General features: G+C 47.2%; 1 protein-coding gene across 1 annotated transcript in view; it reads right to left on the bottom strand.

Moving 5' to 3' along the window:
* myo18b (myosin XVIIIB) overlaps positions 1–22743 on the bottom strand; it is a gene marked incomplete at its 5' end in the record, with an annotated part of 45646 nt that extends 22903 nt beyond the window's left edge. The window contains 31 exons of the mRNA XM_084160707.1: positions 986–1090; positions 1382–1492; positions 3564–3764; positions 3901–4024; positions 4157–4311; positions 4618–4742; positions 5723–5852; positions 5970–6089; positions 6279–6368; positions 8148–8291; positions 8491–8619; positions 8957–9132; positions 9344–9500; positions 9642–9825; positions 10030–10177; positions 10381–10501; positions 11178–11258; positions 11358–11550; positions 11727–11817; positions 12556–12726; positions 12972–13116; positions 13247–13310; positions 13436–13536; positions 15932–16074; positions 16217–16427; positions 16508–16675; positions 17150–17262; positions 19987–20050; positions 20470–20943; positions 21505–21642; positions 22705–22743. Of these exons, the coding sequence (XP_084016833.1) occupies positions 986–1090; positions 1382–1492; positions 3564–3764; positions 3901–4024; positions 4157–4311; positions 4618–4742; positions 5723–5852; positions 5970–6089; positions 6279–6368; positions 8148–8291; positions 8491–8619; positions 8957–9132; positions 9344–9500; positions 9642–9825; positions 10030–10177; positions 10381–10501; positions 11178–11258; positions 11358–11550; positions 11727–11817; positions 12556–12726; positions 12972–13116; positions 13247–13310; positions 13436–13536; positions 15932–16074; positions 16217–16427; positions 16508–16675; positions 17150–17262; positions 19987–20050; positions 20470–20943; positions 21505–21642; positions 22705–22743 (4416 nt within the window). The remainder of the gene's footprint in view (positions 1–985; positions 1091–1381; positions 1493–3563; positions 3765–3900; positions 4025–4156; positions 4312–4617; positions 4743–5722; positions 5853–5969; positions 6090–6278; positions 6369–8147; positions 8292–8490; positions 8620–8956; positions 9133–9343; positions 9501–9641; positions 9826–10029; positions 10178–10380; positions 10502–11177; positions 11259–11357; positions 11551–11726; positions 11818–12555; positions 12727–12971; positions 13117–13246; positions 13311–13435; positions 13537–15931; positions 16075–16216; positions 16428–16507; positions 16676–17149; positions 17263–19986; positions 20051–20469; positions 20944–21504; positions 21643–22704) is intronic.
* Positions 22744–24476: the final 1733 nt, after the last annotated feature.

Here is a 24476-nt window from a genome sequence, read left to right as displayed (position 1 = left end):
CTAGAGGAGATCTGCATGGAGGAATGGGCCAAAATACCAGCAACAGTGTGTGAAAACCTTGTGAAGACTTACAGAAAACGTTTGACCTGTGTCATTGCCAACAAAGGGTATATAACAAAGTATTGAGAAACTTTTGTTATTGACCAAATACTTATTTTCCACCATCATTTGCAAATAAATTCATAAAAAATCCTACAATGTGATTTTCTGGAAAAAAAATTCTCATTTTGTCTGTCATAGTTGACGTGTACCTATGATGAAAATTACAGGCCTCGCTCATCTTTTTAAGTGGGAGAACTTGCACAATTGGTGGCTGACTAAATACTTTTTTCCCCCACTGTATCTTAATGTAATGACAAGAACAAAAAATTGCAGATTATTATCAATGACTTTTCAACACCTGTAACAAGTTGTCCAGTGTAGAAAATCCTCACTGGTACGCTAGTTTATAGAAAGACCCACTTATGGATTGCTGTAAGTGAGTTAGTGGGGCTGATGCATTGTACATGGGGAGACAGAAACAGACTACATCTCCTTGCAGTGACAAAGTGATGAGGTGTTGTGGAAGCTTTAGGCTGCCTGCTATATTGAGTTTCTTTGTATTGCCTGTTGGTAGAAGTGACATGATGAATTCATCTCCCTGAGAGCATTACACTGGAAAAATCTATACTGCCCCACTGCCTGGATTGGAACACACACACACAGGCGCACAAACGCACTCGCGACCCAGAGGCACATCAATAGAAAGACCAGCCTGATTCGACAGCACTTTGAGATTGACTTGTTGCAGCAGTGAGTGTGTGTGTGTCTCTCTGTGTATGTGTGTGTGTGTGTGTATGTCAATGTGTGTGTGTCTGTTTACATGTGTGTGTGTCTGTATGTATGTGTGTGTGTATGTACTGTGTGTGTGTGTGTGTGTGTGTGTGTGTGAGTGTGTGTGCGTACATGTGTGTGCGTGTGTACATGTGTGTGTGTCTGTGTGTACCTGGTCACAGAGTGTAGCTATGAGTCCCTCCAGGTCGTGTTTCTCATGAACAACCATCTGTTTCTCTTCATACTCCTGTTCCAGCTGCATCTCTAGCTGACGCAGCTACAAGGAAATAATAACAACCGTATTACAATTACAGTAAATAAGCAAAGGAACCAGGTATTTTAGAAGACATAGTGGAACCATGTTCAACAGTTAAACAAAGGAACCAGGTATTTTATATTTGATTCATGTAGATGATTGATCTCCTCATACAAACCCTGGCTGAGGTCAACAGCTATATGGTGGTGTCACTGGCAAGTGGCTAACAGACTGGTCATAATAAGTTGACAATCAGTAACTGTTCTAAACCTAAGCAGTGGTCCCATTCTGTGGTCAGTAGCGGTCACCTACCCGTCTCTGGGAGGACTTGTGTACGTCCTCTAACTCCTCCTCTTTATCCTCCAGCTCTTTAAGATGGATCTGTTTCATTCTCTCCATCTCCATCTCAAAACGCAGGTGCACCTAGAGGAACAGAGGTGGAGAAATAGGAAAAGAGGTGGAGAAATAGGAAAAGAGGTGGAGAATAGGAAGAGAGGTGGAGAAATAGGAAGAGAGGTGGAGAAATAGGAAGAGAGGTGGAGAAATAGGAAGAGAGGTGGAGAAATAAGAAGAGAGGTGGAGAAATAGGAAGAGAGGTGGAGAAATAAGAAGAGAGGTGGAGAAATAGGAAGAGAGGTGGAGAAATAAGAAAAGAGGTGGAGAAATAGGAAGAGAGGTGGAAAAGAGGAAGAGGGCAGACAGATCAGACATCTTTTAAATGTGAGTGTGTGTGTCTGTCTGTGTCTGTGTGTGTGTGTGTGTGTTGCGTGCATATATACAGTGGGGAAAAAAAGTATTTAGTCAGCCACCAATTGTGCAAGTTCTCCCACTTAAAAAGATGAGAGAGGCCTGTAATTTTCATCATAGGTACACGTCAACTATGACAGATAAATTGAGGGGAAAAAATCCAGAAAATCACATTGTAGGATTCTTTATGAATTTATTTGCAAATTATGGTGGAAAATAAGTATTTGGTCACCTACAAACAAGCAATATTTTTGGCTCTCACAGACCTGTAACTTCTTCTTTAAGAGGCTCCTCTGTCCTCCACTCGTTACCTGTATTAATGGCACCTGTTTGAACTTGTTATCAGTATAAAAGACACCTGTCCACAACCTCAAACAGTCACATTCCAAACTCCACTAAGGCCAAGACCAAAGAGCTGTCAAAGGACACCAGAAACAAAATTGTAGACCTGCACCAGGCTGGGAAGACTGAATCTGCAATAGGTAAGCAGCTTGGTTTGAAGAAATCAACTGAGGGAGCAATTATTAGGAAATGGAAGACATACAAGACCACTGATAATCTCCCTCGATCTGGGGCTCCACGCAAGATCTCACCCCGTGGGGTCAAAATGATCACAAGAACGGTGAGCAAAAATCCCAGAACCACACGGGGGGACATAGTGAATGACCTGCAGAGAGCTGGGACCAAAGTAACAAAGCCTACCATCAGTAACACACTACGCCGCCAGGGACTCAAATCCTGCAGTGCAAGACGTGTCTCCCTGCTTAAGCCAGTACATGTCCAGGCCCGTCTGAAGTTTGCTAGAGTGCATTTGGATGATCCAGAAGAGGATTGGGAGAATGTCATATGGTCAGATGAAACCAAAATAGAACATTTTGGTAAAAACTCAACTCGTCGTGTTTGGAGGACAAAGAATGCTGAGTTGCATCCAAAGAACACCATACCTACTGTGAAGCATGGGGTGGAAACATCATGCTTTGGGGCTGTTTTTCTGCAAAGGGACCAGGACGACTGATCCGTGTAAAGGAAAGAATGAATGGGGCCATGTATCGTGAGATTTTGAGTGAAAACCTCCTTCCATCAGCAAGGGCATTGAAGATGAAACGTGGCTGGGTCTTTCAGCATGACAATGATCCCAAACACACCGCCCGGGCAACGAAGGAGTGGCTTCGTAAGAAGCATTTCAAGGTCCTGGAGTGGCCTAGCCAGTCTCCAGATGTCAACCCCATAGAAAAATCATTGGAGGGAGTTGAAAGTCCGTGTTGCCCAGCGACAGCCCCAAAACATCACTGCTCTAGAGGAGATCTGCATGGAGGAATGGGCCAAAATACCAGCAACAGTGTGTGAAAACCTTGTGAAGACTTACAGAAAACGTTTGACCTGTGTCATTGCCAACAAAGGGTATATAACAAAGTATTGAGAAACTTTTGTTATTGACCAAATACTTATTTTCCACCATCATTTGCAAATAAATTCATTAAAAATCCTACAATGTGATTTTCAGGATTTTTTTTTCTAATTTTGTCTGTCATAGTTGACGTGTACCTATGATGAAAATTACAGGCCTCTCATATTTTTAAGTGGGAGAACTTGCACAATTGGTGGCTGACTAAATACTTTTTTTCCCCACTGTATCTGCTGCTGTGTAAAAACAATATCACTCAATTATGTCAGCAGAGTTACAGTTTCTTGTAATCCATATGTGTGTGTGTTTGTGTGTTTGTGTTTGTGTGCATGGCATGCATACCTGCTGCGCCTGCTGAATCTTGGCGTTAAGCATGGTAATCTCCTCTCCTCTCTCATTGGTCTGGGTCTCCAGGAGGCGGAGCTGCTTCTTGAGGTCTGGCAGAGAATCAGAGGCCAGGTCAAAGGGCACGCTGAGGTCACGAATCTGGGCACACAGCTCCTCCTTCTGCTGTTGCACACGAACCACATCTGCCAGGCTCTCCTACACACACACACACACACACACACACACAAGCGCAGGAACAGACACACATGGGAACAGACAAAGGAAGTCTCTTTTCACCAAATGTTTGTTGTTTAAGGTAGTGAAACCCCCTCTCAGTGTGTATTTAGTGTACCTGTAGAGTGCGTTTCAGAGTGTATATCTCTGCCCCCAGTGCAGTGCTCTCGTGAATGGCTTTGTCCTTCAGTTCTCTCTCTTTGTCTGCCTCTTCTAGGGCCTGGGTCAACTCACTGTCAAATCTGGAAAAACACATGCATTGAAACGCATACAAATCCATTGAAACGCATACAAACCCATTATATGGAATCCCTACATACCCTTGTTTGAATGAAGCTTCTTACACATACACACGCGCAGATACACACACACACCTCCTCTGTTTGCGGTCCAGCTCGTGAGCGCGACCCTGTAGACTGTCGGTGAGAACGCGGGCGTCCTGGAGGTCAGAGGTGACACGACGAACCTGACGCTTCAACTCTGTGGCGCTCCTCTTAGACTGCTCCAGCTGGGCCTGTAGGGAGCCCACCTACCACAGGGGGGAGACAAAGAGTCAGAGACTGGACAACCCTGGACTGTGTGTGAGCTATGCTGAGAATAAGTGTTGTGTGTGTGTGTGTGTTTGTGTATATCTGTGTGTGTGTGTGAGAGTGAGTGAGTGAGTGAGTGAGTGAGTGAGTGAGTGAGTGAGTGAGTGAGTGAGTGAGTGAGTGAGTGAGTGAGTGAGTGAGTGAGTGAGTGAGTGAGTGAGTGAGTGAGTGAGTGAGTGAGAGAGAGAGTGTGTGCTTGTGTGAGAGTGTGTGTTTGTGTATATGTGTGGGTGTGTGTGCTATACCTTGGTGTCCAGCTCTAGATGTGTCTGTCTCTCTGCCTCCAGTCTCTCTTCTGTCTGTTTGAGTCGTCTCCTGACATACTCTACCTCAGTCTGGCAACACTCTAACTGTAGCGCCATCTCACTCTCTGTAGGGGGGGCGGAAACAGGGGGTCAGTGCTTGTGTGTGTGTGTGTACAGAAAAGTCATGAAGAATCCCAATTACGTCAGACCACACCCCATCCTCCCAGATTCCCCACACCTGTTCCAACATCCCTCCTAAACTGCTAATCCAAACCCTAAACTGCCATTACCCAACCTCCATCCAAACCCTAAACTGCCATTACCCAACCTCCATCCAACCCCTAAACTGCCATTACCCAACCTCCATCCAACCCCTAAACTGCCATTACCCAACCTCCATCCAACCCCTAAACTGCCATTACCCAACCTCCATCCAACCCCTAAACTGCCATTACCCATCCTCCATCCAACCCCTAAACTGCCATTACCCAACCTCCATCCAAACCCTAAACTGCCATTACCCAACCTCCATCCAACCCCTAAACTGCCATTACCCAACCTCCATCCAACCCCTAAACTGCCATTACCCAACCTCCATCCAACCCCTAAACTGCCATTACCCAACCTCCATCCAAACCCTAAACTGCCATTACCCAACCTCCATCCAAACCCTAAACTGCCATTACCCAACCTCCATCCAAACCCTAAACTGCCATTACCCAACCTCCATCCAACCCCTAAACTGCCATTACCCAACCTCCATCCAAACCCTAAACTGCCATTACCCAACCTCCATCCAACCCCTAAACTGCCATTACCCAACCTCCATCCAACCCCTAAACTGCCATTACCCAACCTCCATCCAACCCCTAAACTGCCATTACCCAACCTCCATCCAAACCCTCCCCCATATGACTCTGTGTTGCCTGTTCTGTGTGAATAAATGTAAAAACGGGCATTCTGGCATTTATACTGCATTTTCACCGATGCCTCATGGTGGCAGTATAACCCAGATCAACAGTTAGAAAACATCCAGTGCAGTCAAACCTTCAGTTCAGTGTGTGTGAGTTTTACCTATAATTCAATCCAAATGACAAGTTGTTACCTATAGTAGTTCCCCAGCTTGTCCCTGTCCCTGTCCCAGCCTGGGACTCTTTGCTCTGGACTTTCTGTTTCTCCTCCTCCAACTGTTTCTCCAGCGTCTCTATGGTGACCTTACACTGGTCCAGCCGAGCCTGAGAAAGGGAGGGAAAGAAAAGAGAGAGAAAAATACTGTACTTTATGGACCTAGGCACACAACACCTTTAGTCCTTGTGTACTAGAGAGGTATTAGGGTGCTGTTGTATTACTACCTGTAGTTCCCTGTTTTCCCTGGTGAGTCGTAGTCTCTCTCCTCTCTCCATGTCCAGCGCCTGACAGACAGCTTCACCACGGAAACGCTCGTCACTTAGTTCCGACGACACCGCCGTCACCTAGACGACACACACCCACACCTGTATTCATAACTAAAGCTTTACTTTACACTTTGTCCACCCCAGCGTATCACTTTACTGCCCCTTCAAACTTTACACTTGACATGCTTCCCAAACTTTACATATTACTATCCCTAAATCACACTTTACTGCCCCTCAAACTTGACAGGCCTCCCAAACTTGGCCCACCTTGGTCTCCAGGATGTCAGTGGTCTGTCTCAGCTCGTTCCTCTCTCTCTCTGACTTTTCCAGCCGTCGTCTCAGGGCCATGATCTCATCCTGGGAAATCATCAGAGTATTTTACTAAACAACATACCAAATCTCCGGTGATAAAGCTTAGCTCTTATACAGTGAGGGAAAAAAGTATTTGATCCCCTGCTGATTTTGTACATTTTCCCACTGACAAAGAAATTATCAAAAATGTTATAAATTGATTTGCATTTTAAGGAGGGAAATAAGTATTTGACCCCTCTCCAAAACATGACTTAGTACTTGGTGGCAAAACCCTTGTTGGCAATCACAGAGGTCAGACGTTTCTTGTTGTTGGCCACCAGGTTTGCACACATCTCAGGAGGGATTCTGTCCCACTCCTCTTTGCAGATCTTCTCCAAGTCATTAAGGTTTCGAGGCTGACGTTTGGCAACTCGAACCTTCAGCTCCCTCCACAGATTTTCTATGGGATTAAGGTCTGGAGACTGGCTAGGCCACTCCAGGACCTTAATGTGCTTCTTATTGAGCCACTCCTTTGTTGCTTTGGCCGTGTGTTTTGGGTCATTGTCATGCTGGAATACCCATCCACGACCCATTTTCAATGCCCTGGCTGAGGGAAGGAGGTTCTCACCCAAGATTTGACGGTACATGGCCCCGTCCATCGTCCCTGTGATGCGGTGAAGTTGTCCTGTCCCCTTAGCAGAAAAACACCCCCAAAGCATAATGTTTCCACCTCCATGTTTGACGGTGGGGATGGTGTTCTTGGGGTCATAGGCAGCATTCCTCCTCCACCAAACACAGCGAGTTGAGTTGATGCCAAAGAGCTCCATTTTGGTCTCATCTGACCACAACACTTTCAACCAGTTCTCCTCTGAATCATTCAATGTTCATTGGCAAACTTCAGACGGGCCTGTATATGTGCTTTCTTGAGCAGGGGGACTTGGCGGGCGCTGCAGGATTTCAGTCCTTCATGGCGTAGTGTGTTACCAATTGTTTTCTTGGTGACTATGGTCCCAGCTGCCTTGAGATCATTGACAAGATCCTCCCGTGTAGTTCTGGGCTGATTCCTCACCATTCTCATGATCATTGCAACTCCACGAGGAGAGATCTTGCATGGAGCCCCAGGCCTAGGGAGATTGACAGTTCTTTTGTGTTTCTTCCATTTGAGAATAATCGCACCAACTGTTGTCACCTTCTCACCAAGCTGCTTTGCGATGGTCTTGTAGCCCATTCCAGCCTTGTGTAGGTCTACAATCTTGTCCCTGACATCCTTGGAGAGCTCTTTGGTCTTGGCCATGGTGGAGAGTTTGGAATCTGATTGATTGATTGCTTCTGTGGACAGGTGTCTTTTATGCATGTAACAAACTAAGATTAGGAGCACTCCCTTTAAGAGTGTGCTCCTAATCTCAGCTCGTTACCTGTATAAAAGACACCTGGGAGCCAGAAATCTTTCTGATTGAGAGGGGGTCAAATACTTATTTCCCTCATTAAAATGGAAATCAATTTATAACATTTTTGACATGCGTTTTTCTGGATTTTTGTTGTTGTTATTCTGTCTCTCACTGTTCAAATAAACCTACCATTAAAATTATAGACTGATCATTTCTTTGTCAGTGGGCAAACGTACAAAATCAGCAGGGGATCAAATACTTTTTTCCCTCACTGTAACTCTTTGGCTTTGAGTCGATTCAAAAGGCTTTGGCTCAAGTCGTTACTGTTTGGCTCTGAATTATGAGTAGTCTCTGAATCAACTCATACCTTTTTAGCTCCGTATCACTGAGTAGTCTCTGAATCGACTCCTACCTCCTTGGCTTTGAATCACTGGGTAGTATCTGAATCTATTCCTACCTCCTTGGCTCTGAGTCTCTGGTCGTCCATGTTAACGTCCAGTAGGGGGCGTACTCTACACAGCAGTTTCCACCAGCTCCACTTGGCCACGCCTCTCAGAGTACGGATGTTACTCTGGACACACCTCACTGCCATCTGCTGCACCTGTATGGGGACACACAGAGATCCACACAAGTGTTACACCTACACCTATCTATCCTAACATAACACACGTGGGTTCTACCTGCACACGCACACACGTTACAACTGCACCTATCTAACCTAGCACAGTACAACTGATAGTCATGTAGCACCTAGGCTAATGGTTCCTGGTCAGGGGTTAGAGGTCATGGGTAAAACTCACCTTCATTTTGCGGTATTGTTGTCTAGCCAGGTGTCCCATACAGGCAGCCTGTAGCTGAACCAGCCAGACACTGACCAGCTTGTCTCTCTGCTGCTCCAGGTACTTCAACACACCTCGCTTCATAAACACCTGAGGGGGAGGATGGGTAGAAAGAAGGGGGAGAAAGAGAGAGTGAGAAGGGAGAGACAGACAGAGATTGGGTAACGAGAGAAGGGAAGAGAGAGAGAGAGAGAAGGGGGAGGTAGGGAGGGAGAGACACAGAGAGGGAGTGAGAGACACAGAGAGGGAATGAGAGACAGAGAGAGGGAGTGAGAGACAGAGCGAGGGAGCGAGAGACAGAGAGAGGGAGGGAGAGACAGAGCGAGGGAGGGAAAGTTACTACAGTCAATGTAACTAATCTACAGAGACACAGTGTGTCAGAGACTGACAGTAAGGAGCTCAGTACCCCCCCCCCCCCCTCTCTCACCCTGCAGGCCCCCAGTACGATACTCTTCCTGTCCAGATCCAGTTCTATAAGCAGCTCCTCCACTGCCTTCCTTTCGTCCGGGGTGATGAAGACTGAACCATAGCGTTTCATGACCGGAGGAGACAGAGCCTGGAAACGACACCTGAAGTCACTCAGAGTCATATGTTCTGGATAACCTGAGAGAGAGAGAGAGAGAGAGAGAGAGAGAGAGAGAGAGAGAGAGAGAGAGAGAGAGAGAGAGAGAGCGAGAGATGGAATAGGGTGGGTTAGCCATAGATATACAGGTGAGCACTATGATCAACTATATAACCTATGCAGAATGGCTAACGCTCTGCTAACCTACACTGTGCACATCTATCTGAGGGCTAATTCTAGGCTAACACTAACCTGTGCGGTAGAGCTGCAGGGCGGGGAGGATGTGTGTAGAGTGCAGCTGGATCCTGAGAGCAGGGACATCGAACCCACCGCCACCGCTGTCTGTCTTAGCACCCACACACTGCAGGAACACCGGCCTGGCTCGACGAATCAGATTCAAAAGAGCATCCTGGAAGTGGGGGAGGGGGGGGGTGTATTAGGGTACTTACGGCCTGTAGTTTCACTGATATACAGTCGGAGTGTGTATTAGGGTACCTATGGCCTGTAGTTTGACTGATTATAAAGTGGGAGTGTGTATTAGGGTACTTACGGCCTGTAGTTTGACTGATATACAGTGGGAGTGTCGGCGTATGGCGGCCATTCCTCCGCTGAAGGTCTTTCTGACGGTGCCGCTCCTCTGTAGCGAGCGCTGGCTGCCCCCCTCCACCCCTCCCAAACCACGACACAGAGGGGGCACAGAGGCACGGGGGCCAAATAACGCCTTCACTACCCCACTGGAAAGGGAGAGAGAGAAAGGTTGAAGCCAACATTTAATTATTTCAAAACAATATATCTGATATAATTTCATTAAACACACATACACATCTTTTACACATCTTGTAGATCTGAAATAGTTAAATGGATAAAAGCAATGTGGTAACATGGCTAGGGGTTAGGAACTAGGGCGAGAGGTGGATCTGAGGTTGGGCAACACTTACACAGAGGAATTCTGCAGCAGTGAGATGGCGTTGAGAGCAGAAGGGTTGTTCTGGACCAGGCTAAACCATCCAGTCAGGTCGTATCTGACTGGGTCAGAACCCATCAGGTGGCTCACCTCACACTGCAGGGGCTGCTCACACTGACGCACTGGGGACAGACAAACCAGAGTTTAGAACTGAACTTCTATGCTACCATACAACAGAATCACATGTCCACTGCTGGCACAATATCTTCTGTATCACTGAAACAGACAAAACACTGACATACACACTCACACAGCAACAAACACCACTCTCTCTCTCAGTCTCTCTCTCTCTCTCTCTCTCTCCACTCTCTCACCCTCGTCTCACCAGTAGAGCTGTAGTACTGGCAGACTCTCTCCAGGACAGTGTTTTCTGTCGATCCTGGCGTCACCATCTCCTCATCCAGAACCCACAGCAGTCCTCTGGGGTCTCCCTCCGCCCCTCGCACCTAACACACACGGACACACAAACACACACCATGTTCATCTGGTGAGGCCAGTCTGTGCCACACTCTGTGGCACACTGGACAATTAGTGGAAGTGCTCAGAAAGGGTGTGGGAGGTGTAGTCTCTCTAGACTGTTGGTTATTGACGTGTGTTGTGTATGTGTTAGGTGCAGGTAGCAGACGGTTGTGTATGTGTTAGGTGCAGGTAGCAGACGGTTGTGTATGTGTTAGGTGCAGGTAGCAGACGGTTGTGTATGTGTTAGGTGCAGGTAGCAGACGGTTGTGTATGTGTTAGGTGCAGGTAGCAGACGGTTGTGTATGTGTTAGGTGCAGGTAGCAGACGGTTGTGTATGTGTTAGGTGCAGGTAGCAGACGGTTGTGTATGTGTTAGGTGCAGGTAGCAGACGGTTGTGTATGTGTTAGGTGCAGGTAGCAGACGGTTGTGTATGTGTTAGGTGCAGGTAGCAGACGGTTGTGTATGTGTTAGGTGCAGGTAGCAGACGGTTGTGTATGTGTTAGGTGCAGGTAGCAGACGGTTGTGTATGTGTTAGGTGCAGGTAGCAGACGGTTGTGTATGTGTTAGGTGCAGGTAGCAGACGGTTGTGTATGTGTTAGGTGCAGGTAGCAGACGGTTGTGTATGTGTTAGGTGCAGGTAGCAGACGGTTGTGTATATGTTACCTGTAGAGCAGGCTGGTCTATGGAGGACACCACCTCAGCAGGACTGGTCTCTGGAGCTTCAAAGTCTACTGGAACTCTGTCCTGGAACAACAGAACAGTACACACTCTTAGCAGTCATACAGGTGAACCAGTATCACATTACATGAGTGTGTGTATGTGTGTGTGTACGTGTTACTGTACCTGTGCGTATCTTTCCAGTGTGTGTGTGAAGGTGTGTGTGTAGTAGTGCTCCAGCAGTCTCTCTTGTAGGTAGTTATGACAGAGTTCAGACCAGCCTGCAGCCCTCTCCTCTCCACTGTGTCTGGGGTTGCGGAGGCCTGGAGTGTCCACCACCATCACAGAGGCTAAAGTCAGCTGCTGAGAGCTCAGAGCCCTGGGGAGAGACAGCAGGAAACACCCAGGCTCACCTCAGCACTACCACATATACTCATGTCTACATACTACACTGCCTGAGGTGGCTCTACATCACAACTCCACAAACGGATGACTCTTGATCCTCTGTACTCTACTAGTGTTGAACAGGCAAAAATAAAAGGTGTGTGTGTGTACCTGTTGATAAGTGACACTATAGCCGTGAAGAGTTCTTCATACAGTCCAGAAGCCATGCCATCTACACACTGAGTAGCACTCAGCCTGGGACCTAGAGAGAGAGAGAGAGAGAGGGGGGTGGGGCAGACACACAGGATGAGGCAGAGTGACCAGCCTGTTCTCATAAACTAGAAGTAACATAGTAAATGTAAATCCGGGACACTCAAATTAGTATGATATGTTAAGTTTGGTATGGTTACATAAAACAGATGGTTACTTAAGGCAGAAACGAAAGTAGGGTAGTTGGTCAGGGTGGATGGGTGGGCGTATAACGCGAATGTCTAGCAACCCAAAGGTTGCGAGTTCGAATCTCATCAGGGACTACTTTGGTAGCTAGATACTTTTCAACTACTTACTACTTTTTAACTACTTAGCATGTTAGCTAACCCTTCCCCTAACCCTAACCCTTTTAGCTAACCCAAACCTTAACCCTTTAACCTAACTCCTAACCTTAGCCCTAACCCCTAGCCGTTAGCACCTAGCCACCTAGCTAGAATTCGTAACATATCATACATTTTGCAAAATCGTAACATATAGTACGTTTTGCAATTTCATGACATATTGTATGTTTTGCAAATTCGTAACATATAATATGAATTGTAATTTGTAACATATCATACAAAATGGGTGATGGACATCCACAAATGAATACATACCATACGAAACGTAACATATCATACTAAATGGATTTACATACAGAATAATACGAAATGCTCTGAGACCAGGTTGGAGTGACAGAGTGTGTGTGTGTGTGCCTGCCTGCCTGATTGCGAGTACGTCTCTCTCTTACCCTCCTCTGCATCAGTAGTAGCGTGTCTTTCTCTGCCGCCCCCGGTGGCTCTCTGCAGCAGCTGTCTGAGGTGGTGTTTGAACACTGCTGTGTGGAGCTCCTCCCCCTCACACCCCAATACACTGCTGGCCACCTGGGCACTGTCGAAACTCACGAACGCCCTACGCCCCACTGGGGGAGGAGGGGGGAGGAGGATAGGGGAAGGGACGGAGGGGAGGGGAGACGAGGGTGGGGGGAAAAGGGGGAGGGAAAAAGAAAAGAAGAGGGTGGAAAACAGAGAGAGAAAGTATTGGCGTGACTGTCATGTTTTCATAGGTCCTACTAACCGCTAAACTCTATAAAGTATCATATAGTATATGGTATGGAGATCGAGAGAGAGAAAGATGATGGAACAGTCTATAGCATAAACTCTATACCTTTACACGCCCCCGCAGCTCCCAGATGGTACAACCCTGCCAGGACATGCCATATTGCTCGTTGCTCATTGGCCGAGAAGCCCAGCTTTTCCATGGCAACCAGCAGCTTGGTGAAGGCCACCGATGCACGCTGCTTTTCTTCCACCTGATGGAGGGATGGAAGGAAAGGAGGGAGGAGGACACAGATTGTAGGAAGAGGGGCATATTAGTATCTGAGGTAGAGTAAGCAATATGGCGAAAAAACACAAAAAAGGTTAGCAACACTTCCTGGTTACCTTGGTGGGAGGGACTATTCCAAAAGAGTTGGCCTCTGGGAATTGGTGCATCTGTAGCTCCGTCCTATCAGGAGGAGACAGGATGTCATGTAAGAGCGTGTGTGTGTGTGTGTGTGTGTGTGTGTGTGTGTGTGTGTGTGTGTGTGTGTGTGTATGTGTGTGTGTGTGTGTGTGTGTGAGTGTGTGTACCTCATCTCTGTACTGAGTCCAGCCAGCATCTGGGAGAAGACCAGGAAGTTACTCTCTCCCTCCATCTTTTGACACACCCTCCACTTCTCTAACATCATAGTCTGGAGGAGAGGAGAGAGGAGAGAGGGATGAGGAGAGGAGAGGAGAGAGGGAGGAAGAAATGATCGGACATTGAGACAATTATATTGTATATAGCAGAATTGGTACATCTGCAGCTCCGTCCTATCATTTCGTATCATTTCCTCCCGGCCGGCTCGGTCCTCCCCTCCTGCTCCGTGGCTTGACGACTCATTGCGAGCTCACAGAACAGGGCTCCGGGCAGCCGAGCGGAAATGGAGGAAAACTAGACTCCCTACGGACCTGGCATCTTTTCACTCCCTCCTCTCTACATTTTCTTCATCTGTTTCTGCTGCTAAAGCCACTTTCTACCACTCTAAATTCCAAGCATCTGCCTCTAACCCTAGGAAGCTCTTTGCCACCTTCTCCTCCCTGCTGAATCCCCCCCCCCCCCCCCCCCCCCTCTCTGTGGATGACTTTGTCAACCATTTTGAAAAGAAGGTTGACGACATCCGATCCTCGTTTGTTAAGTCAAATGACACTGCTGGTCCTGCTCACACTGCCCTACCCTATGCTTTGACTTCTTTCTCCCCTCTCTCTCAGATGAAATCTTGCGACTTGTGACGGCCGGCCGCCCAACAACCTGCCCGCTTGACCCTATCTCCTCCTCTCTTCTCCAGACCATCTCCGGTGACCTTCTCCCTTACCTCACCTCGCTCATCAACTCATCCTTGACCGCTGGCTATGTCCCTTCCGTCTTCAAGAGAGCGAGAGTTGCACCCCTTCTCAAAAAACCAACACTCGATCCCTCCGATGTCAACAACTACAGACCAGTATCCCTTCTTTCTTTTCTCTCCAAAACTCTTGAGCGTGCCGTCTTTAGCCAACTCTCTTGCTATCTCTCTCAGAATGACCTTCTTCATCCAAACCAGTCAGGTTTCAAGACTGGTCATTCAACTGAGACTGCTCTTCTCTGTGTCACGGAGGCTCTCCGCACTACTAAAGCTAACTCTCTCCTCTGCTCTTGTCCTTCTAGACCTGTCTGCTGCCTTTGATACTGTGAACCATCAGATCCTCCTGTCCACCCTCTCCGAGTTGGGCATCTCCGGCGCAGCTCACTCTTGGATTGCGTCCTACCTGACCGGTCGCTCCTACCAAGTGGCGTGGCGAGAATCTGTCTCTGCACCACGTGCTCTCACCACTGGTGTCCCCCAGGACTCAGTTCTAGGCCCTCTCCTATTCTCGCTATACACCAAGTCACTTGGCTCTGTCATATCCTCACATGGCCTCTCCTATCATTGCTACGCAGACGACACACAACTAATCTTCTCCTTTCCCCCTTCTGATAACCAGGTGGCGAATTGCATCTCTGCATGTCTGCATTTGGCAGACATATCAGTGTGGATGACAGATCACCACCTCAAGCTGAACCTCAGCAAGACAGAGCTGCTCTTCCTCCCGGGGAAGGACTGCCCGTTCCATGATCTCGCCATCACGGTTGACAACTCCGTTGTGTCCTCCTCCCAGAGTGCGAAGAGCCTTGGCATGACCCTGGACAACACCCTGTCGTTCTCCGCCAACATCAAGGCGGTGACCCGATCCTGTAGGTTCATGCTCTACAACATTCGGAGAGTATGACCCTGCCTTACACAGGAAGCGGCACAGGTCCTAATCCAGGCACTTGTCATCTCCCGTCTGGATTACTGCAACTCGCTGTTGGCTGGGCTCCCTGCCTGTGCCATTAAACCCCTACAACTCATCCAGAATGCCGCAGCCCGTCTGGTGTTCAACCTTCCCAAGTTCTCTCACGTCACCCTGCTCCTCCGCACACTCCACTGGCTTCCAGTTGAAGACCATGGTGCTTGCCTACGGAGCTGTGAGGGGAACGGCACATCCATACCTTCAGGCTCTGATCATCCCTACATTGCGTTCATCCACCTCTGGCCTGCTGGCCCCCCTACCTCTGCGGAAACACAGTTCCCGCTCAGCCCAGTCAAAACTGTTCGCTGCTCTGGCACCCCAATGGTGGAACAAGCTCCCTCACGACGCCAGGACAGTGGAGTCACTCACCACCTTCCGGAGACACTTGAAACCCCACCTCTTTAAGGAATACCTGGGATAGGATAAAGTAATCCTTCTACCCCCCCTTACCCCACCCCAAAGAAAGAAGAAAAAAAACATATTGTAAAGTGGTTATCCCACTGGCTATAAGGTGAATGCACCAATTTGTAAGTCGCTCTGGATAAGAGCGTCTGCTAAATGACGTAAATGTAAATGTAAATGCAGAATAAGCAATACACTTTCATAATGGGCAACATTTTGAGTGTGTGTGCTTATAGGTGTGTGTGTGTGTGTGTGTGTGTGCGTGTGTTTGTGTGTGTGTGCGTGCGTGTGTATGCATGCGTGCCTGTGTGTGCTTGTATGTGTGTGTGTGTGTACCTGTAGGTGTCCGGCAGAGGCCAGTCCAGCATGGTTGAAGTCCAGAGAGAGAACCATGGCGAATCGAGACGAGGCGTCACTGTGCTGAGAGCTCACACACCCAAACGACCTCAGGACTGTAAACACTGCCTGGATACGCTCCACTGGACACACAGACACAGATGGAGAGATAACATTATACACACAGTGTGCTATTACCTCACACACTTCATATACAGTATACACCAAGGCTTCATATCACATGACATTCAGCATGCACGCAGGCAGGCACACACAGGTACTAACCACTGATGCTGTCTCCGGCGGTGCCAGCCTGTTTGAGGAGAGTGTGTGTGAAGGCTTGACAGGAGGTGGTCTTGCCCGTGCCGCTGCGTCCCACCGCACACACACTCTGGTCCCTCCGCGTGCCCACCATGGAGACATAGACACGCCTGACTAGAGCGGCCAGGGCAGGGGGAGCGTCCCACACATTGTCCCCACGACGGGAGCGAGGGGTCTGGGGAGAGGAGACATCAACATTCCCTTATCATCTGGTTCCAATGGGACTACAGGAAAATAAGGTGTGTGTGTGCTCACCTTGCCGTGTTGGTTCAGCGGAGGCCAGAAGTTGAGCAGGTTGGGTCCTGCATGTGTGAGAGGCAGGCTGGCTTTAGCTCGACTGGTTAACGTGTGGAGCGCTCCACACTCATTCACACTCTGCAGTTCACTCAAGTCCTCACACAGGTCCAACTCAGAGGGATTCAACTAGAGAGAAAAAGAGAGGGACAGAGAGAGAGAGAGAGAGAGAGAGAGAGAGAGAGAGAGAGAGAGAGAGAGAGAGAGAGAGAGAGAGAGAGAGAGAGAGAGTATTGTTATTGTTCAATGGTTATTTTGACCATTGATTATTGTTATTACTGCTGTCCCGTTGACAATATTGATTATTATTATTTTAATTATGTCAATATTGTAAATATCCAAAGTAAGCATTGGCAATATGTACATTGTCCCATCATGCCAATAAAGCAAATTGAATTGAATTGAATTGAGAGAGAGCGAGAGAGAGAGAGAGAGAGAGAGAGAGAGAGAGAGAGAGAGAGAGAGAGAGAGAGAGAGAGAGAGAGAGAGAGAGATGTCAGACAGGAGAGATATTGTAGAGAGAAAGACCATGTGAGAGAGGGATGGAGAGAGAGAGGAAGGAACAGAGAGAGGGTAAAGGAAAGACTGAGGAACTGAGAGTACCTTGTGGATGTCGTGCTCCATGACATCATGCAGTGTTCCATCTGTCTCCATTCTGACTCTCACTAGGCCTGCTGGGAGATCTGGGGTTCCCTCGTCTGGCTTCAGCTGAGTGGCTGGAACACAGAACCCACCAATCACAGACAAGCTCAGTATAAACCTACCAATGGGAAGTCTTAGGACAAATCCATTAGTCACTAAAAGATTACTTTGATGTTCATCATTAACCACGTTTCCATCCACAGATTTTTGCAAGTAAAGCCATACAGTATAAAAAAAAAGCATGAAAGCTGTGATGGTGTGTCGGTACAATTTCAGAAATGTCGACAGACAATTTGTTTGTTCAACATGGTGGGATCTTTTAGTGTCTGTAAAATGAATTATGCAACAAATTGCGATTGGAAACGATTTCTTGCGCAATTGTTAATAGAATAACCATCATATCGAGGTACATTTGAAGTCATACATTGAAAGATACACTATATATACCGAAAGTATGTGGACACCCCTTCAAATTAGTGGATTTGGCTATTTCTGCCACACCCGTTGCTGACAGGTGTATAAAACTGAGTACACAGCCATGAAATCTCCATAGACAAACATTGGCAGTAGAATGACCTTACAGTCATAGGATGCCACTGTCATAGGATGCCACCTTTCCAACATGTCAGTTCATCAAATTTCTGCCCTGCTAGAGTTGCCCCTTTCAACTGTAGGTGCTGTTATTGGGAAGTGGAAATGTCTAGGAGCCACGAAGTAGTAGGCCACACAAGCTCACAGAACGGGACGCCGAGTGGTTCATAGCACGTAAAAATCGTCTGTCCTCAGTTGCAACACTCACTACCGAGTTCCAAACTGCCTCTGGAAGCAACGTCAGCACAAGAACTGTTCGTTGGGAGTTTCATCAAATGGGTTTCCATGGCCGAGTAGCCGCACACAAGCCTAAGATCACCATGCGCAATGCCAAGCGTCGGCTGGAGTGGTGTAAAGCTCACCGCCACTGGACTCTGGAGCAGTGGAAACACGTTCTCTGGAGTGATGAATCACACTTCACCATCTGGCAGTCGGACGGACAAATCGGGGTTTGCCAGATGCCAGGAGAACGCTACCTGCCCCAATGCATAGTGCCAACTGTAAGGTTTGGTGGAGGAGGAATAATGGTATTGGGCTGTTTTTCATGGTTTGGGCTAGGCCCCTTAGTTCCAGTGAAGGGAAATCTTAACGCTACAGCATATAATGACATTCTAGACGATTCTGTGCTTCCAACTTTGTGGCAACAGTTTGGGGAAGGCCCTTTCCTGTTTCAGCATGACAATGCCGCCGTGCACAAAGCGAGGTCCATACAGAAATGGTTTGTTGAGATCGGTGTGGAAGAACTTGACTGGCTTGCACAGAGCCCTGAACTCAACCCCATCGAACACCGTTGGGATGAATTGGAATGCCGACTGTGAGCCAGGCCTAACCGCCCAACATCAGTGCCCGACCTCACTAATGCTCTTGTGGCTGAATGGAAGCAAGTCCCCGCAGCAATGTTCCAACATCTAGTGGAAAGCCTTCCCAGAAGAGTGGAGGCTGTTATAGCAGCAAAGGGGGGATCAACTCTATATTAATGCCTATGATTTTGGAATGAGATGTTCGACGAGCAGGTGTCCACATACTTTTGGTCATGAAGTGTATGTTGTGTGGATGAAATACGTTATATGATGAACTTCACAGGGTGGTGAAAGTGAACAGTGATGAGCTTGATGCTCCTTTCCAATAAATATCATGGGTCTTCATTTGTATGCTAGTGACATGATGATGATTCACTTAGCTGCCAATTAACAAATAAGAATGGTCTTGCTCTTATTCATCTCATCATATAACCTGTCATCTTTATCAGCAATCTGTTTTCTAGAGAACATGAGCAAAAACCAGACTGGGCAAGTTTGCCCTTTATTGCAACAGTTTGTGTGAAAAACCATCGATAGAGTGGAAAATGCTATGGAAACACATAGAATGTATGTTTTTTATTCGGTACATGATAACTTTAGCGCAAAAGTGTTTTTTATGTGCACTACGTCATCACACACAAACCTTTTATCCGCAACAAGTCAGTTTTGATGGAAAAAGCGCAAATTTTTTAATGCAGACTTTTTTATATTCGCATGAAAATCAGTTGCAAATTGGATGGAAACCTAGGTAGTGAAAGGGATGCAATCTTCTACAGTAAATACAGTAAGCACTGTATATTTGTCCCAAAATGATTTATTGTTGTTTTTGTGGAGAGAGATTAAGTCTTAGTGGGTTTCCTGGTTGTGGCTCTAGTCTGTATTCTCAGTATTGTTCTCAGTATTACTCCCACAGCACAGCAACACAGGGATTACCAGGCAGGGTTTATGTCCCAGGGGCTTTAACTTTGATATGCATCCCTAATCTTTGATCACCAGTGTGAGTGTGTGTGTGTGTGCGCTTGTGTGTGTGTGTGTGTGTGTGTGTGTGTGTGTGTGGGGGGGGGGGGGGGGGGGGGGGCATATGAAAAACTAATAGGATTAATGCTGAGTGGCTAGATATTCTACAGTAAACTACACTAGAGTACATCAAAATACTGCTATAGTACATCAAAATAATGCTATAGTACATCAAATACTATTAGTATAGTATGTCAGTTTACAGTATACAGTATGTCTTGGATACTAGTAGCTGTCAAAATGTCTCCCGCAGTATGAAGGGTTGGATACAGGAGGACAGTGGTAAAGCAAGGTACTATTAATACACCAACCAATGCAACCCAATACCTCAGGACACACAGCAGAGTCTACCACACTACATCACCATTACACTACATTATCACCACTTACCTAGGGAGAAGCCCTCCTTGTGGACGTACCACACAGTGCCGACCTCATACCACACATCCCTCACCTGAGAGAGAGAGAGAGAGAGAGAGAGAGAGAGAGAGAGAGAGAGAGAGAGACAGAGAGATAGAGAGAGAGAGAGAGAGAGAGAGAGAGAGAGAGAGAGAGAAAGAAAGTGAGAGATGCAAAATCATGTGTATTCTACGGCATGCAGTGTGTGTGTTCTGTGAGTAAGTGGAGGTTCCAGTATGTGTGTGTGTGCATGTCTGTGTGTTGGGCGTGTGTGTTTGTCAATGCGCATGTGTGTGTCTAACAGGCCTGCTACATTGTTTTCAATGTAACCTGGGAGTAAGCAGCAAGGCTCTGCGAGAGGCTCCATGTGCTGCTTTTGCGACGCCCCAGTGGAGCAAGTATGTAAGGGAGTGTGTGTGTGTGTATATGGTATGCACAGTAGATATCCTATGATAGGTCCACGTGACATCATACCTCTTTCCTCTTGTGTTCTGTTAAGGTGGTGTCTGCTTGTTGCCCCTCAGGCTCCAGTCTCTCTTCTATCACTCCCTCTTTCTTCTCCTCTTTCTGCTTCTCTTTCTTTCCTTCCATATTTGGCTTCTTGGCATCATTTGTCACCTTCTCTTTCCCTGACTTCACTTCCTGCCCCTGCTTCTGTGGCTCTGATGTAACTTCCTGTTTTTGCTTCAACTGCTCTGATGTCATTTCCTGTTTCAGTGGCTCTGAGGTCACTTCCTTTTTGGCTGTCCCCCCCAGGGGTGGGCTCTTGAGGTCGGGGGAGAGGATTCGCCGGGGCGAGGAGGTCTTGAGATCTGATTGGTTGGAGTGGCGGCCTTGCTCTCCGTTGACCAAATGCTCATTTCGTAGGGCCATCTCAGCCTCCAGGATTGGTGGAGTCTGGTCCGGGAGGAGGAACTGCTGCACCAGGTTGTCACTCAGTTTACTGGGCTGGAAAGAAACAAGATGGGCGCCACCACGGTAAGTAAAAACACAAGGCACCCTGCTGCCTTTACTTCACCATTGGCTGACTTGCTATTGTCCCTCTGAAGCAACAGGTTAAGCCCTTCCAATTATCTCTCTCTCCTTCTACCTCCACCCGTCCCTCCATCATTATCTCTCTCTCCTTCTACCTCCACCCGTCCCTCCATCATTATCTCTCTCTCCTTCTACCTCCACCCGTCCCTCCATCATTATCTCTCTCTCCTTCTACCTCCACCCGTCCCTCCATCATTATCTCTCTCTCCTTCTACCTCCACCCTTCCCTCCATCATTATCTCTCTCTCCTTCTACCTCCACCCTTCCCTCCATCATTATCTCTCTCTCCTTCTACCTCCACCCTTCCCTCCATCATTATCTCTCTCTCCTTCTACCTCCACCCTTCCCTCCATCCTTTTCTCTTTCTACCTTCTCCTCTTTAATCTCTACTTCTTTATTTTAGTTTCCCTCCCTCTCTCTCCATCCCCCTCCTTCAATTCCACTCTCTTTCACCCCTTCATCTCTCTCTCTTACCGCCTTCTCTTCTTTGACCTCAGGTTCTTTTAGTTTGGTCTCCTTCTCTGTCTCTCTGACCAGCTGTTTGAGGAAGCCTCCTGGTAGGGCTGACAGAGGAGGGGGAGGAGAGGTGGGCTCTTCCTTCTTCTCCTTTATCTGTAGAGTGGAATGGAGGGATGGAGAGGGTAAGACTGATATGACAGACACAGGCCTTGTTCAAATACAAATGTACACATTCATCCTTTCATCCTTGAAGAAAAGCAGATGTATTTTCACAGTATGTATTTGAACCTATATTTGACAGTTCATGTAATTTGAACAGGGCCACAGACCAATGCTTACATGCAGAGTCAGATATACTGTTAGAAATAGATGCAATACAGTCTATACTCAGCACAGGCTCAACAGCTATATACTGTAATAGCAGGATAGCTCACACACCTTCACACACACACACACACACACACACACACACACACACGCACGCACGCACGCACGCACACACACACACATGCTAGTGTGGAACAGCAAATATAATCTACTTTGAGGACTGCAGATCAGTTGAGTTCACAGAGTTTCCTCTTGGCCACAAACAGGTGTGAAATTCTGACACAGATTATATGAACGGTGTGTAATAACTACTTAACAACTAGTGAATGACTGGTTCATTACTGGTCCATTAATACCACCAGAGGTAATGGTCAGATTAGATTAAACCTGCTGTTACTGTGGAGACAGGAGGGCAGAAATGTCAGCAGGACAACTCTCCTCTCTCTCCTGTCCTCTGCTCAGATGTGGTCTAAAGATGTTACTGGTCCATAATGCTAACATATAGATACAGAAGAATGACATTGGGATTGGTAATAGAGAGAGGAGTGAATTAAATGATTCATTGAGTGAGTGAGTGAGTGAGTAAGTGAGTGAGGAAGGAAGGTAGGGAGGGGGTGTGTGATGCTCTGGTTACTATATGTACACACAGGAGTGTTTGTATTTGCAGATGGGACATGCAAAGCAGGGTGTCGGACATGCAGTAGCCTACACATAGAACAACAAATCCAGAACACACACAGGCTGATAATTCTAGAATACAAACATCATCAACATGACTCACTAGAACACACATTAAGTGAACACATGACTAGAACACAAACAGAGTGAAGACCATTCCAGACTATTCTAGGACACAAATGCCTCATGCCACATCATCTCTGCACCTCCCTTCTGCTCCCAGAGCTTTAAGCGTGAGGAAAGTGCCATGGCAATGGCTGCTGGGGGAGGAATCAGGCGTGAGGGGTCAAACAGTCAGAGGTCAGCCAAATGTGATGTCAGAGTGGGGGTGGGACAACACATAAACGGTGACACTGTGAACCTGGGATGGAGAGAAACAGGAATGAGAGAAAGAGAGGGATGGATAGAGGAAATAAAGAGAGAGGGAAAGTCACTCTTATTTTTTATATCTACTACCTAATATGTTTCTTTGGCTGTCCCCATAGGAGAACCATTTGCAGAACCCTTTTTGTTTCCAGGTAGAACCCTTTTAGTTCCAGGTAGAACCCTTATCGGTTCCATGTAGAACCCTTTCCACAGAGGGTTCTACATGGAACCCAAAAGGGTTCTACCTTGACCCAATAAGGCTTCTCCTATGCGGACAGCCGAAGAACCCCTTTGGAACCCTTTTTTCTACGAGTGTAGGGATGGAGAGAAACAGGCAAAGTGAAGACAGAGGGAAGATGGCGAGAGAGATAGAGATGGAGATTGAGAAAGTATACATTGAAATATACACTTTCGGAAAGTATTCAGAGCCAATCACTTTTTCCACATTCAATTAAATTGATTAAATAAAACATTTTCCTCATCAATCTACACCCAATACCCCATAATAACAAAGCAAAAACAGGTTTTTAGAAATGTTGGTAAATGTATTACAAATAAAAAACAAAAATACCTTATTTACATAAGTATTCAGACCATTTGCTATGTGACTCAAAATTGAGCTCAGGTGCATCCTGTTCCCATTGATCATCCTTGAGCTGTGTCTAAAACTTGATTGGAGTCCACCTGTGGTATATTCAATTGATTGGACATGATTTGGAAAGAAACACACCTGTCTATCTAAGGTCCCACAGTTGAAAGTGCATGTCAGAGCAAAAACCAAGCCATGAGGTCAAAGGAATTGTCCGCAGAGCTCCGAGATAGGATTCTGTTGAGGCACAGATCTGGGGAAGGCTACCAAAACATTTCTGCAGCATTGAAGGTCCCCAAGAATAAAGTGGCCTCCATCATTCTTAAATGGAAGAAGTTTGGAACCACCAAGACTCTTCCTAGAGCTGGCCACCTGGCCAAACTGAGCAATCAGGGGATAAACTGAGCAATCAGGATGGTGACCAAGAACCCGATGGTCGCTTTGACAGAGCTCCAGAGTTCCTCTGTGGAGATGGGAGAACCTTCCAGAAGGACCACCATCTCTGCAGCACTCCACCAATACGGCCTTTATGGTAGAGTGGCCAGACGGAAGCCACGCCTCAGTAAAAGGCGCATGACAGCCCACTTGGAGTTTGCCAAAAGGCACCTAAAGGACTCTCAGACCATGAGAAACAAGATTCTCTGGTCTAATGAAACCAAGATTGAACTCTTTGGACTGAATGCAAAGCGTCACTTCTGGAGGAAACCTGGCACCATCCCTACGGTGAAGCATGGTGGTGGCAGCATCATGCTGTGGGGATGTTTTTCAGCGGCAGGGACTGGGAGACTAGTCAGAATCGAGGGAAAGATGAACAGAGCAAAGTACAGAGAGATCCTTCATGAAAACCTGCTCCAGAGTGCTCAGGACCTCAGACTGGGGTGAAGGTTCACCTTCCAACAGGACAACGACCCTAAGCACACAGCCAAGACAATGCAGGAGTGGCTTCAGGACAAATCTCTGAATGTCCTTGAGTGGCCCAGCCAGAGCCCGGACATGAACCCAATCTCTGGAGAGACCTGAAAATAGC

This window comes from Coregonus lavaretus, assembly GCF_964263955.1.
Source record: "Coregonus lavaretus genome assembly, chromosome: 4".
In the NCBI taxonomy this organism is placed as follows: Eukaryota; Metazoa; Chordata; class Actinopteri; order Salmoniformes; family Salmonidae; genus Coregonus; species Coregonus lavaretus.
Note: the sequence above shows the minus strand (reverse complement) of the source record. Positions and strands in the feature narration are given on the sequence as shown.